General features: G+C 48.1%; 1 protein-coding gene across 2 annotated transcripts; it reads left to right on the top strand.

Annotated features, from left to right (window-relative positions):
• Nucleotides 1-6: 6 nt before the first annotated feature.
• On the top strand, nucleotides 7-14,400 carry TMEM183A (transmembrane protein 183A). 2 transcript variants are annotated; one of them, XM_014946350.1, is made up of 8 exons: nucleotides 7-112; nucleotides 801-890; nucleotides 3,528-3,683; nucleotides 6,364-6,523; nucleotides 7,639-7,819; nucleotides 11,157-11,237; nucleotides 11,888-12,043; nucleotides 13,927-14,400. In XM_014946350.1, the coding sequence occupies exons 1-8, from the start codon at nucleotides 16-18 to the stop codon at nucleotides 14,110-14,112; spliced, it is 1,107 nt and encodes a 368-aa protein (XP_014801836.1). In that variant the 5' UTR covers nucleotides 7-15; the 3' UTR covers nucleotides 14,113-14,400. The 2 variants fall into 2 exon arrangements, with proteins under 2 accessions (XP_014801836.1, XP_014801837.1); XM_014946351.1 differs by having other exon boundaries at nucleotides 6,367-6,523; nucleotides 13,927-14,397.
• Nucleotides 14,401-15,219: the final 819 nt, after the last annotated feature.

Below are 15,219 nucleotides of genomic sequence, written 5' to 3'. Positions count from 1 at the left end.
CGGCCCGGGCGGGACATGGCCCCGCGCGGCCGCCCCGCCGCCGCCGCCATGCCCAAGAGGGGCGCCCGAAAACGCCTCAAGTTCCGGGCCGACGACGTGTGCTCCGAGCGCGGTGAGGAGCGGGCCCGGGGCCTGAGGGGAGTGAGGCCTGGCCGGGCCTGGAGCGGGGCCTGAGAGGAGCCGGGGCCTGAGGGGAGCTGGGGCCTGAGGGGAGCTGGGGCCCGGCCCTACCGGGAGAAGGCGGCCGGAGATGGACGGGCTGGGCCTGGATTGGGGCTTGAGGGGTGACGTGGCCTCGCCCGAGGGGTTGAGGGGCCTGGGTTAGGCCGGGAGGAGGGGAAGCGGGGAGAGGAAGGGAGCCGGGCCGCGTTCGGGGTTGTGGAGGGAGAGAGCTGGCTCTGGCTGGAGGTGAGGGGGTCTGGCTCGGTGCGGGAGTGGGGGAATGAGTCTTGGTCTGCGGAAGTCGAGGCCTAGAGGATCAACCAGGCTAGAGTTGGGCTGTGTGTGAGGGGGGTGTGGGCTTTGGTGTTGGTTGAGGTGGAGAGAGGCCCGGGCTGGACTGAGCAGGGGGTGGATCCCTTAGGCCTGGTAGACCTAAGATGTGCTTGGGGTAGAGGTCTGCTGGGGGCTCCTGGCCCACACCTCTCTGTTGGGGCTCTTTTTCCTGCTGTTGCACGTCCTGCTCAAGCCTCTGTTCCTGTGGGGAGTGTCCCCGTGAGGGTTTGCAGCTCTTAGACCTTGTATCTCCTCCCCTGTAATCCATAATCCCGCTGACACCCTGTCTCCCGATTCTTCTGCAGTGACGGTGGCAGATTATGCTAACTCAGACCCAGCTGTCGTGAAATCTGGACGGGTGAAAAAAGCTGTGGCCAATGCAGTTCAGCAGGAAGGTGAGTCTACACTAAGGAACCTGCCTTCCCATTTTGCTGGCCTCTGCATGATGTGGGGAAACTCTTCCTCCATGGCTTGAGAAAATCTGTTTCATTTGGTGCCTGAAAATGAGTCTCTGTTCTTCTGATGAATCAGATTTTTAGGAGATTTTGTAGAAAGCCTGTTGAAAGTTAAGTAAGAATTGCTGAGTCTTAGTGCCTGAAATGGGAGGCCTCTTTCCATTAGCTATTGGGTGTTACCTCCTGCTTGAAGCGGATAATAACACGATAGGAGTCTTTATTACTTTATTACCTCATATAAAACAGTAGACAACTTTATTAGCAATTAAAATAAGGTTATGATGGTTCTGGCAAATGTGTTCCCCCCTGTGCTGCAAGGAGGTCTGCCGAGGGTGTTGCTATTTTTTTGGTGAACTGTATAAACAAGCGGTTTCCTGGAAAGGTATTGCAATATTTTGTTATCTACTTCCTCCTTGGATTTTAGCTGCTGAACTAACACACTCTGTTTACTTAATAAATGCAAATGACTCCTTGCATCCAGTGTTGCCTGCTTTTTCCAGCTTAACCCCTCTCCCAAAATCCTGCTGGGTTACTGGCTCACCTCCACGCTGTCTGGGTGACTCCAGGTGACAGCAGGTCCCTGCCCACCCCTTTCTTGGGTCTTTGCAGTGCAGAGTCACTGGGGCTTCCCCCTCCTTGTTTGGGGATCCTCAGGAATCTCTCCTCCCCAGCCCCAGGGCTGTGCTACGCCTTATCTGGTGCAGTCATGACCCTGTTATGGCCTTATCTGGTGTGGTGTCCCCATGGCATGGGGACAGCAGGCAGCTGGAGCAGCCTCTGCCCCGGGGAGCTTTGAGCCTTTGGCCTCGCTCACCTCCTGGCTCCAAGTAAACATGGCACTGTGTGTGTGTGTGTGTGTGACTGCCAGAGAGCAGGAGCTTCCCAGGGAGGGGGCCAAGTAAACATGGCACTGTGTGTGTGTGTGACTGCCATCGAGCGGGAGCTTCCCAGGGAGGGGAGCAAAGGCCAGGTGGAGTTTTCCTGAGCTTTTTTCCCCTCCCTGTCCTAACCCCCAAGGGTGGGGTGGGAATTGCTGCTGTGAGCAGAAGAGAGAGTGCCTCTGCAGGATTGCAGCGTGGTGTGATTCCGTGTGTGAATGGACCTGTGTTGTTGACAGATGTTGATCTTTCCTTTGCAGAGTGTGACAGTTTCTTTTTCTAAACCCCTCTCTGAGTCTCCAGCAGTTGTTGTGCTCTCTTGCCTGGCTGTATTTGATGTCATAATTTTCTGCTATTTGTGTTGCCATCTATTTCTCTTTTTGCCTATAAAAGGGCGTGTAGAGAGGGCAGCACGATTTGACAGTGAGGGACACCACTGTCATGGATGTGTGCAGTTTACAAAGCAAACTGCCAAGTGAGGTCAAACTGGTTTAACAAAGCACTGAAAGTATCTCTGTTCAGTGGGTACAGTCAAGATCAAATTTAAGACCGTCTTTCCATCTGCTGTCTTACCATTTCAAAACCTTGTTCTGTGGTTAGAAATGAGAACATCTCACCCAAATTTATTTATGGTCAGTTCCGGATATATTTTTTTTTCCCTTGTCATGCTGTCCCTTTAATTCAAATAGCACTTCTTGCTCTCCAGTGGCTCTGGTGACTGTAACTGTGATGTTTGAAACCTTCCTGGGCTTCAGTTTGGTCTGCGACAGAAGAGTTTGAGCAGTGCAATCCTCTGGCACGGTCAGGTGCCTCATGGTAGAAGTAGTTTTCTTCATCCAAGCACGATAGGTTGAAATTCAACTTTTCTTGAGTGATTTTTACAGACTATTTGCAAGTCATTTGTAATGCTGTTACAATGCTGGTCTGTCTATGACAGTGCCTCAAGCAGCTGTGACGTAGCACCACACCTTTCTTTTTCAATTACTGCCTCATATGTGGATTTTTCTGCCCTAACGAGCCCTCAATTTACAGATCAAGTTATAAAAATAATATTTCCTGACAGGGATGTGTCTAAACATCTCCCCAGAGGCAGCAAAAATCCCAAACTCAACTGATTGAACTTGTTTCCCTCATTAGGCCAGAGTCCTTCCCTCCACTAAACTCTAGGATAAGTAGAGTTCCTGTGTGCTTGGCACTTAGTTGTATCGCTGGGTTGGGTGTCATCAGCCCCGGGATGCCTTTGTCCTGCTGAGAAGGGAGTGTATCTCCTCTGTGTTCCCAGAACAGCTACAGGGTAGGTGCTGGCCCTGGCCAGGCTGCTGGTCATGCAAGGGGAGCTCTGGTATGCGGGGAAACCAGTTAGCACTGGAGAGAAAGAGGCTGTTGTTTTATTCAGAACTGTAAACAGCTTCAGCTAAACCAATGGGATCGTCTGCATAGTGTGCTAGTAATCGTCCTCATTGTTCATTCTTTAAAATAAAAAGCTGAATAATTATGTTTTCAATTCACTCACCCCTGCTAATCTTTCTCTGACAAGGTAATCCTGGGGCCCAGGGTTTACTTGCCTGGGTCACTCTCCGGAAAGCTTTAGTGCCTTGTTTCTTAGCGGGGGCAGTGGTTCCACTGAAGTATCTCCTGAACTTGGATCACCTTTTCCTCTCTGCTGCTAAACTTACTGTGTCGTTGCTTGTCATTCTAGTAAAATCCCTCTGTGGTTTGGAAGCTTCTTGTGTTCCTGCTGAGGAAGTTCTCTCCGTGTCAGGAGAGTCTTGTGACAGCAGCGATGAAATGGATACGAAGGAAAGCATCAACGGACGACCCGCCTCTAGAAAAAAGAAGAGCAAAAGGCACAAAGGTATGGTCACTGGCTGCTCCTGGGGGGCTCTGTGGGGGCTGTTTCTGCATCTTCTTCGGTGTGATGTTAATGATTGCTATTTACAGGCTAATCATGGGGCATTCTCTAACCTAATCATGGGGCATCTTGCTGGTACTTGATCAGAGGTGTTGCCTTTTTACAAAGGCAGAGCCTTGGGCATGAAATCAAAGCCCAAGAGCTCGTGGCTTTCAGTAAACTTCTCTCAGTCTTGGAAAATGAATGCTGCTCTTCGAAAGAGTTGTGAAACTTTGCTGCTGGATGTTACTTCATTGAACACACAGTTGGTGAAAGCAGGCTTTGCTTTGGGGAAAGAACAATGCTGCTTTCCACAGTGTGTGGATTTTGCCAACTAATGCTCTGTTTTCAGGATGTTTCCAAGCCTGTGGTTACAAATGGGGATAGAGGGCTTTTTTTTTTTTTTTTTTTCCAGCAAGTGGGTGAATTTGGCCCCAGTGGCATCATAGTAAGTTAATTCCAGGGAGGCACATCCTTCAGCATTTGTACTTTGTGCAATTCTGTAGAAAGCAATTTGCAGCACAGTGTAAGCAGCCAACGGTTCCACTGCGCTGTGCAATCCTGCAGGAGTTTCTAATACAGGTTGCTTTTAGGTTGAGAAATAAATTTTAACTTGGTTTCTTGAGCTTAAGAAAAACTTTATTAATGCTGATACTAATTTATGTAACACATCAACATCCACCCCAGCCTGTAGGTGCACAGCACCCCTCTGGGAGAGGAATTTAAGCTCTTATTTAGACATCCTTCAGAATTCTGGGAAAATAAGAATATGTGAGTGGCTACACTTACGGGGGTTATGAGTCTGGAAAGACAGTATTCTGTTCTACCACAAGCTTGTCTTACTTATTTCTGCTACATGTATAGGGAAGAAAAAATGGTGATAGATCATCTGTGCTTCTGGCTGCACTCTGAGGTTCAGCACTTTTGGAGTTTGGTGGCTTCTTGAGCCAGAGCTGAAGCAACAAAGTGGATGTTAGAGCCATTGTGGGTGTGCCTGCCATAAATCTGGAGTGGTGCAAGGAAGTGATCACATCCAGGGCTCTCCTTGGCCAGGACATAGCAATTAGTGTGAGCTCCTGGAATAATTGCTCTCCCAGCTCTGAGAGAGCTGGGACTCTTTAGCCTGGAGAAGAGAAGGCTGAGGGGAGACCTTATTAATGCTGACAAGTATCTCAAGGGTGGGTTGAAGGAGGAGGGAGCCAGACTCTTTTCAGTGGTTCCCAGTGACAGGACGAGGGGCAACGGGCACAAGCTGGACCATGGGAAGTTCCACTCAAATATGAGGAAGAACTTGTTTGGGGTGAGGGTGGCAGAGCCCTGGCAGAGGCTGCCCAGGGAGGGTGTGGAGACCCCTTCTCTGGAGATCTTCAAGCCCCACCTGGATGCTCCTGAGTGATGTGCTCTGGGCAGCCCTGCTTTGGCAGGGAGTTGGACTGGATGGTCTCTAGAGGTCCCTTCCAACTCTGACAATTCCGTGATTCTATGTAATTAGCCCATGAGGATAAAGTGCTGTCCTTTGTTATTAACCTGCTGTCTCAGGATTAGATCTGGCACCCTCAAGTTCTTAAACACCTCCTTTGTGCCACTTGTTCACAAACCTCATGGCAGGTTTTTCTCTTAGCACTGTACAAGCTGTATGGTTTCTTTCTTTTTTTCTGTATGCTCCTAATGCTCAGTATTGTTTAGCTATTTATGTTCTTTAAAAGTACTTTTCTCCTAAAGTTGGAGCGATGCCTGTAGAAAAGCGTGTGGTGGGAACTTAAAAACACCACAGGAATGAAAGGAGTTTCTGAGCCTTCAGTTCTGGTTGAGCAGTTCTGACACCTCTGAGGGGAAGAACAGGCCATTCTGTTCATGTGATTTGCATTAAATGTTTCCCATCCAAGAAGCTTTAATGAAATTACAGGTTTAAGAAAAGCAGCTGATTAGCCAGTCGCAGAAGAGAATTGCTTGCCCTCCCTAGCAGAGCTCCTACAAAAATATTGTGACCGTTAGAACAAAGAATTGACGGGCTTGGCAGTGTCTTAATGTTCAGGGACTTCTATTGGAAAGCATTTTTTGATAACCTTTTCAATGAGCAGTTTTGATAAAAATGCATGAGCTTTGCCCTCCTTTACATAAAGTTATCTCTGTATTTGCCATCCAATTTTTATTCCTTTCCTGCTGTGAAAGGGTCAAGCATGGAAACAGGGTCCGGAAAGGCTGTGGGGTTTCCGTCCTTGGATACAGTCAGAACTCGAGGGTCCGGAAAGGCTGTGGGGTTTCCGTCCAACTCTATTGGACAAGATCCCCAACAAAATGATGTAATTCAGCCTGCTTTGAGCAGGGCAGTTTGGACTAGAGACCTCCAGAGAACCCTTTCAGCCTGAATTATTCTTTGAATCTGCCACTCTGCCCTTGTGCAGACAGCACAGCCGAGATAAATGATGACATGTGTCCAGCAAAGGGGAGGTGGAACGGTTGTGCGGGTGGGCAAGCGCGTGCTGCTGGAAACTGGTGGTAATGAAATGGTATTAACTAGGGCTCGTTTAGCTGCCTGGATGTATATACATATTGCAGCTACCTCAGCAGTAAAGCACATACCTCTAGATGTGCCTTGATAAAGAGGTTATTTACTGCACTAACGTTCCTTCATTGCATTTAGAAGATCCTGACGGGGGAGGTGGAGAAGAATACCCCATTGACATCTGGCTGTTGTTGGCTTCCTACATTCGCCCCGAAGACATTGTCCGGTTTTCTTTGATTTGCAAGAAAGCCTGGACTGTTACTTGCACTGCCGCCTTCTGGACCAGACTGTACAGAAGGTGAGACTCTAGAGAATTTTTCATACTATTTGTAGGAGGTTTCAGCAATGACCAGCTCTCTGAAGAGCTATAAATAAGGGAATAATCCCCTCTAGCCCAGGGTCCTATGGTGTTTGCATATTGAGGTGGTGACACAGGCCTCATTTGTCAAGAGGTTGTGGTCTGTTGCATCTGCTTTGGATCTGGAAATGGATCTGTGTGACATATTCCTGTATGCTCCATATAAAATCTCAAATTGTTGTGTGCTTTTCTGCTTGCCATGGCCTGCACGCTCCTTTCTGTAACAGTGTGCTTTGTGTGTAAAGCACTCAAAGTGCTTACGGTAGGGTCAGTGCCATTTCCTTACTGAGAGACAGGCAAACATCACTGATAGAAGCTTGCCCTGCCTTAAGCTTTGATGATGGCCACCTTCCTGTAATTAGGGTGACCTGAGAGAAACTATGGCGTTTTGGAGCTGTCGCAGTGCCAGAAGTAAGTTATAAATAAAGTAAGAGGAGAGCAAAGGGCTGGTCAAAAGTTGAAACAAATCCTTGTGTCCTGGTGCGTGTCACTTGCACTTTCCTTCAGGACAGAACATTTTCTTTAAATTTCTCTATCTGTGGCCCAGGAGGCGCAAGCAACAGGAGCACAGAGCAGACAGCAGCCATGGTCATCCTCACCCCTGGTTTTTAGGGTGAAGTTCCCCAGAAAAGGCTCTTTTGGCATTTGTTTAAAGAATGGCCCATGAGCGTGGGCACTGGGACTGTGCAGCAGCCCTCTCAGGCGTGTGGTGGGGCTCAGCTAAAGCGAGTCCTTGAGAACCAGCAGGAATCTGTAGGGCTTTGTGCATCCTGCAGATAAAACACCATCTGGTCTCTCTAGGCAAACTCTCTGCGAGGAGTTAGTGAGGAATTCTAGCACGTTTTGCTTACGTGTGTGCTGGAAACCTGGCTGATGCGGGTAAAGTCTTTAAGACTTCAGCAGCACAAACCCCTTGAAGCTCTCAGAGTTGACAAAAGTCCTCTGATCAGCCAACATTCAGTTTTCTCTCAACATTGATCTCTTCATAGCCCTCTCCTCGTGTCTCTGGCATTCTGACCCTTCAGCATGTCTTGGGTTTGTCGTTGGCTTTGCAGGCACTACAGCCTGGACGCGTACCTGCCCCTGCGCCTGCGGCCGGAGTCCATGGAGAAGCTGCACTGTCTCCGTGCCTGCGTCATCCGGTCGCTCTACCACATGTACGAGCCCTTCGCATCTCGAGTCTCCAGGAATCCAGCTATTCCAGACAGTACTCCCAGCACTTTAAAAAATTCCAGAGTAAGTGGGATCACTAAGGAAGTTGGGTATTTCTGAAACGTTGCGCTCTCTCTAGTTTTTTATTCTCTTCCTAGTAGAAAAATGGATGATGTTTAGATGGACGCAAGTGAAGCTTGGGTGTAGGATGGTTACTAACTCTGGAGAGTGATTTTTAAAAGGATGCTGGTTACTTGTATCCATACAGCTTCTCCTGCAGAGGATTCTAGTTACCCTTCTGAGTAACTTCTGCCCAAGTCCTACCACAACAGCTTTGTAATCACTAAAAAGGCACTTGCTGCACTGGATGTTAGAACTGGTAGGGATATTTGCGTCTCTCCCCTCCTCTGTTGCAAATTAGTTGCTGAAAGGAGGTAGCAGTAGGATCAGCTTTTTTTATCTTCTGCTTTATTCTCACCCTGTCTGCCAGAATACATCTTTTCTCCATAGCAGGCATCTGGAGAGATCAGCAGTGACACTGATAGCCTCTGAAAGGGAGTCATGTCACACTGCATTCCTGCAGGTCATCCATGGTCTCTGGTGTCTGGGAGGGAGGGCAGAGGGTAGTGCAGTGTGAGGCAGTGTGAGCATGGCACACGTGTGTGAGCATGGCACACGTGCAGAGCCATTGTCTGCTTTGGGCCTGGGGCTGCGGTTGTGTTGTGCTGAGAAGGGTTTGTCTCTGGTGTGGGCAGGCAATTCCCTTTGCTATCCCAGCTTGGAGCACTTGCATATCCATTTCTCTTTAATTGCTGTTTACTATTAACTCTGAAATGCCTTTGTGTCTCTTGTTTGGTTTTAACTTGCAACTGGCTGATACTCCGTGAGCAGCTTAAGCAACAGTGTGAATTCTCCGCCCTCCAAATCCAAAGTCAGAAACCTGTTGAGTGAGGTTTTTGGAGCCAAACTGAAGTGGTTTTGGTTCAACAGTTGTACTTTCTTTCCCATGCAAAATAGAATCTCACCTTATGTGACATCCCTCCTTTCTTCCTCTCCCTGGGTGGATACTGGAGACAAATGTCAGATGGCTTAGGGAGCATCCAGCAGTAACACAAGCAGGTGGTGCTGCAGAGCAGGAGAAAAGCACATGGTGCTGTGTGTCGTCTTATCTCTGCAACCAGAGCTCTTGGTTCTCTTCTCAAATCCCCTGGTTGGGTATCGTCTTTCTTAAAAAAAAAAAAAGGCAAAACATTTCTAGGAAATTTCAAGTTAACCTTAGTCCTTCTGAGTCTAACTTCCTACCACTGCTCGGATCTGGTAGCAGGGCTGTTCACAGCTGGAAACCCAGAGGTGATGCTGGCAGGCTCGGCGTTTTGGAAGCATTTGTGTTGACATCATAACGGCTTTGGTGCCCACTGCTAGTGCTTCTACTGTACTAACGGTTTGAGGAAGATTCCTCAAGTGCAGTCTTCTATTATGCAGTTTTTAAAAAAGGAAATTAAATGGTGACGAGGCTTTGTTAGAACACTAGAGGTTTGACCTAACCCCTTGGAGCATAAACGAGCCATCCTGAGTCTGGTCTTGCTGTACCTCTGCATGGCGAGACTCTGAGCTCCAGCTGTGTTTGTGTGCGCTGAAATGCCTCGGCACAGTGGGTCTGGAGGAGGAGCTGACTCTGCCTCCCCACGTTCTTGCTTTCATGGGCTTGGTTATACCTTTACGGGTCGTTGAAACTAATGGCAAACGCCTACATAAACTGCATGTGGCAAGAGGAGACCCCAGACCCGGGTGTTATCAAATCTAGCTTTTCCTCTTTAATTTCCTTTTTTCTTTCCCTAGCCTAGCTTGTGTGGGACACTGGAGCCGTTATGGTGTCAGCAGAAGTGTTTGCCCTTTAAAGACACCCCCATTATTTTTGGTGGAGCGGCAGGCCGTACAGCGCGTCTGAAGGGCAGGACGGCTGACCCGTGGACGACATCCTCTGCCCCTTAGGAGGTACTGACCGTTTTGTGCTTCACTACTTGCCATGACCAAACAAGTTGTTAGACCAGGCTGTCTCTGCAGGTGAACTACAGATGCCACTGATGCTGGAGTTAAACTCAGCAGCACCTGCTGCTCACCTGAGTTAAAAAAAGAACTGGAGAACATTTTTATTGGAAAGAATTGAGGGCCACCTCCTGCCGGGTGGAGGTTACTCAGTGCATGTTTCTGAGCTTGACTCCACATTGCTTTGGTGTTCACCTTGTGAAGATTGTTGAGATAAAAGATCCTTTACGAACTCTAGTTTATGGACGTGACTCAGAGTTGAAGTAAAGTGTCTCGTATCACCTGTAGTCTCTAATTTCAGAGCCCCCATGGTGGAGGCTGGCTCTGGCTTTGTTTTCGTTGGGGTCACACTGTCCTGGAATTAAACGTGTGCTTCACCCCGCAGCCCAGTCAGGCCTTCTCTTGCTGTGGGAGAGTCTGCATTTGTCTTGAGGAGTTGTCATCCTTACCCATATTACTATTCCTTTTGCTGCTGACACTGCTAGAAGATAAGACCAGCCGTGGTGGGCTGGCATCTGTGGTGTAGAAACACTTAGTGATGGCGAGACTGACTTGCACATTCTTTTCCTGGCTGCTGAAGGGTAGCTGCTTCCACTCACTGGTAGGCAGGGGATTTACTACTCGGTTTAATACAGGAGTTCTGCTGGGACTCCTGCTAGAACAAGTTGTGCATGCTGGGATGGGTCCTGTGGACCACGCAGTGCTAACGGGATGAGGTCAGAGGACTCCTGGTGTGTGTCTTTGTGGGAAGGCAGTGCTGGTTACCTCTACTGTAGGCCATGTTCTCATTATCTTTTAAAAAGGTGCAGTAGGTTGATCAGGCTGTGCTATCCTGGTGGTGTTTTTGTGCTCTGAAGTACAACAGTCAGTGCCTAGTGATGTCAAGGTCTTCTTTTGACACCAAAATGTCTTACGAACTTCCTCATCTGACACCTCGTACCTCATATAATGGTCTTTGCATTTCCCTCTAGATTCTCTCCTTGATCCTTATTCTGATTTTAGTTGTTACTCGCTCTAGTCTTGTTTGGAGTCCAGTTTAATGGAAGTTCTTGGTGGGTGGAGAGGAGCAGGTGAATCTGGACCTCTCATTTCTACCTTATGAAATGGAAAATTACACAGTGGGATTTTTCTGTTTAGCACCTCAGTGGCTATGAGTTGTATCATCCAGTTGCATGACAGGTTGGCCAACTTGACACTGGGAGACCTAAATGCTGAGTGTGTTCTTTGAACATAATTAATTGGAATAAGTGGTTCCTAACTGCTCCTGTGTCACTGTGTTTGTAATTGGAAGCCTTTATGCTCTACTAAAACTTATTTCAAGCGGTGCCTTTAAGGGTTTCATAATTTTGTGTTTCTTTTTTTTTCTCCACCTCAGTGTCTGCTTTTCTGGTGCAAAAAGATTGAAGGGAACAGACAAGAAGCAATGTGGGAATTCAACTTCAAGTTCAAAAAGCAGGTAAGAAAGAAGAACCGGAAAGGCTGTGACTCTTTTTGCAGCAGTGATGATTTTTCTGGGAGGTAGAAAAGAATAAACTTTATGAGTTCAGATATTAAATGGAAACTCTGACTCCCATGATAAGCCAAAGCATGTTCTCAAGCTGCACTCAGTTTTCAGCCTGTATTACCAAGATGTTTAGAATCCTACATTTTTATTTCCTCATCTGGTTTCCTTTCTCCACTGTAATATGTGAATCATTTGTTACTATGATCTAATCTTTGCGTCATTGCTACTGATTACAGTCAAATAGTCTATTATCTGGTAGCAGTGGTCAAAATGTGGACCAAAATCTGAAAGAACTTGTTTTACCATTGCAAGGATTCCCCAGGGAAGTGAAGAAAGCCCACACTGCCAGTGAAAACCTCCAGTAATGGGTCTCAGGAGAAGCACGTAGTTTTGGGCAGCCTGGGGAATTCTGTAGCTTTCCCCTCTAAAGAAGGGGAAATCCTGCAAATCACCTGTCCTGAGTGATGGCTTTTTGTTGTTCATGCAACACTCTGCCCAAACGTGGTTATGGGGTGAGAACCTCCCTCTTGGCACTAAGAAGGAGCAGCCAAACTCCCATCATGGGTTCCTGCTCAGCTGAATAGGTCTCTCTTTCTTTCAAGTCTCCCAGATTCAAGAGCAAGTGTTGCAAAGTCCTTCAGCCACCGATTCAGTATGAAGAAGTGCATACAAATCCGGACCAGGATTGCTGTCTGCTGCAGATCACCACCTTCAACTTCATATTCGTGCCAATAGTCATGGGCATGACGTTTACCTTGGTGAGAGCTTGAGAAATGCACAAGGCAAAGAGTGTGTGTGTGTGCAGTTTGTGTGGGGAGGTGAAGGGGACACCCCTTTGGTGGTGTGTAAATCACGCTGCTGCCTCGACAAACCAATTCCAGGAATTGTAAGGTTAATGATCAGAGGAAATGCTGAGGATCTCCTCAGATCAGCTTCTGTGTTTCCATCAGCTCTTCCCTATTTGGTGCACAAACACAGATGATGTAGAAAATCTGCAGAGAGCTGTGGTTGTGCAGCATCTGGGGCAGAGTAGGTGTCTGTACTCCAGCAGGGTACAGCAGGTGGGGATGCAGATGAAGAGGAGGTTTCCCTCCTCATGTAAATATCTCCTTACCTTACAGCAGTAAATTCTGAGACCAAAAACCTACATGAGTAAATTCTTTTGGCGTGTATACAGTCCCTGATTGGTTATTGCTGGGAGAAGGAGCAGCTTTTGAACCAAATTCCACAGACTCAGCTCCAGAGAGCGGCAGAGCCGGGTGTGCTTAGGCAAGAGCAGTGGCCAAGTGTGGGGCAGCACCTCGGCTGTACGGGTCAGTCAGGGTTTCAGAGGTGACCTGTGTCCATGAGAGCCTCGGGTAAGAGTAGGGCAGCAAGGTGCAGACTTCCTCTGGCAGCCACTCGCTTTCGGGGTCACTTCTGAGTGATGCTCAACGGATTCCAATCCAGCTGGCGGCCGGTCACTAGTGGTGTGCCTCAGGGCTCAGTGTTAGGACCATTTCTGTTTAACGTCTTTATTGACGATCTCGACAAGGACATAGGGTGTATCATCAGCAAGTTTGCAGATGACACCAAGTTAAGCAGGAGTGTTGATTCCCAGGAGGATAGGGAAGCCCTACAGAGGGACCTAGAGAGATTGGATCACTGGGCCAATATCGATGGCATGAGTTTCAACAAGGGCAAGTGCCAGGTCCTGCACTTGGGCCACACCAACCCCCTGCAGCGCTACAGGCTGGGGGAAGTGTGGCTGGAGCTGCCTGGAGGAAAGAGACCTGGGGGTTCTCATTGACAAGCGGCTGAATATGAGCCATCAGTGTGCCCAGGGGGGCAAGAAAGCCAATGGCATCCTGGCTTGTATCAAAAATAGTGTGACCAGCAGAAGTAGGGAGGTGATTGTGCCCCTGTACTCAGCACTGGGGAGGCCACACCTGGAGTGTTGTGTCCAGTTTTGGGCACCTCAATCCAAGAGAGATCTGGAGGTGCTGGAGCGAGTGCAGAGGAGGGCAACGAAACTAGTGAAGGGCCTAGAAGACAAATCATATGAAGAACGGCTGAAGGAGCTGGGGCTGTTTAGTATGAGGAAGAGGAGGCTGAGGGGAGACCTCATCACTCTCTACAACTACTTGAAAGGACACTGTAGAGAGGTTGGTGCTGGTCTCTTCTCACAGGTAATTAACAATAGAATGAGAGGGAATGGCTTCAAGCTCCAACAGGGGAGGTTTAGATTGAACATTAGGAAGGAATTTTTCACTGAAAGAGTGGTCGGGCATTGGAACAGGCTGCCCAGGGAGGGGGTGGAGTCACCATCCCTGGCTGTGTTTAAGGGACATTTAGATGCAGTGCTGAGGGACATGGTGTAGGGGAGGACTTTGTAGAGTAGGGGAGATGGTTGGACTCGATGATCCCAAGGGTCTCTTCCAACCTCAGTGATTCTATGATTCTATGATTCTGGCACTATTATTTGGGGTTGCCAGTCAGAGAGAACTGTTTGGAATCCAGTGCTGTAGATTCAGCACCTGAAATACCTTAGACTTGGACAATTTAGAGGAATTTAAAAACCAAAATCTAAAAATGAACTCTTAAGAACTCTTTATTCATCACCTGGATTTTCTGAAACCCCTCCTGGTCTCTTTCCTTGCAGTTCACCATCAACGTGAGCACAGACATGAGGCATCATCGCGTGCGCCTGGTGTTCCAGGATGCCCCAGTTCGCAATGGGAAGAAGCCCCGGCTGGAGCAGGGGGTGCAGGTGGTGCTGGACCCGGTGCACAGTGTGCGGCTCCTGGATTGGTGGCACCCCCAGTACCCCTTCTCCCCCAAAGCTTAGTGCCCCCCCGAGGCCGCAGGGGCCGGCAGGTGACTGAATCCGACAGGCTGAAGAGAATTTCTAGGAGCCAGGAAATCCTATTTTTATTTCTTAAATAAATTCTGCAGTCTCCTTGCAAGTGGTTGAAGCTACTGGGCTAGTCTGTATGTATATAACTTCTGGTCAGTGATGGGCAGAGCTGAGTGTAAAGCAGAAACTATTTGTAAACACACTTTTATGTAAAATTCACGTTTTATGATTTGAAAGGAGCTCCCTGGAACTGTTCATTTAAAATCCTTTTGGTGCTAATGGAAGTGGTCCTGTTTTCTGTTCGTCAAGAAGCAGGAGGTTTGTTTTCCAGCTTTAGTATGACCAGAAACAATTTATGAAAAGAAAAAACTAATCCATGTTTGTTTTACTGCAGCGGGATTGCGTTCGGTGTGATGTGTCAGTGTCTGAGCAGCAGTGACCAACAATAATGCTCGTTCACAGTCCAAAACAGATAGGAGTTTAAGGAAAGAAAAAAGCCTAAGTGATCAAACAAAGGAATTCCTTCAAAGAGGATCTGTAAGGCAAAAGTCTTTCTTGAATGTAAAGATGCTCCCAAGTTCTCACACTGCTGTTTCCTCTTTGAAAAGAAGATCTAAACCTTTAAAAACAGAAGGTGCTTTTTAGAGAAGATAAACAGAGGGAGAGGAAATGGAGGGACTAAACTAAACTAACGGAAGCAGTGATGAAGGACTTTGTCTCTTCCGAGAGCAGGGGAGCAGCGCTGGCCTGGTGACACGGGGAAGCCCAGAAGCAACCTGTGGTCACTAAATTTAATTTCTGTGAGGAAGAAGAAGAAGAAGAAGAAGCAGCCCCAGAATTTCCTGTGGCCCTGGATTGATTGAGAAGGGAGAGAGGCTGGTCTGGTCTGTCGTGTCTGGGATGAACTGGGCTGGAGATTTAACTCAGCGGGTGAAGATCTCACAGTGGAGGAGGGGTGGCAGCGGAGCAGGGCCTGCAGCGCGGGTGAGCCACTGGAAATAGTCACCCTGGGCTGGGTTTTACCACCTGTTGGTCAGTTCCTCAGTCCTGTTTTCTCATCAGATCTTGTCACAAGCAAGAGTAACAGAACTTTTCCAT

Source organism: Calidris pugnax, unplaced genomic scaffold, assembly GCF_001431845.1.
Source record: "Calidris pugnax isolate Ruff unplaced genomic scaffold, ASM143184v1 scaffold116, whole genome shotgun sequence".
Classification (NCBI taxonomy): domain Eukaryota; kingdom Metazoa; phylum Chordata; class Aves; order Charadriiformes; family Scolopacidae; genus Calidris; species Calidris pugnax.
The sequence above is the reverse complement of the archived record's forward strand: the minus strand, read 5'-3'. Positions and strand labels throughout refer to the sequence as shown.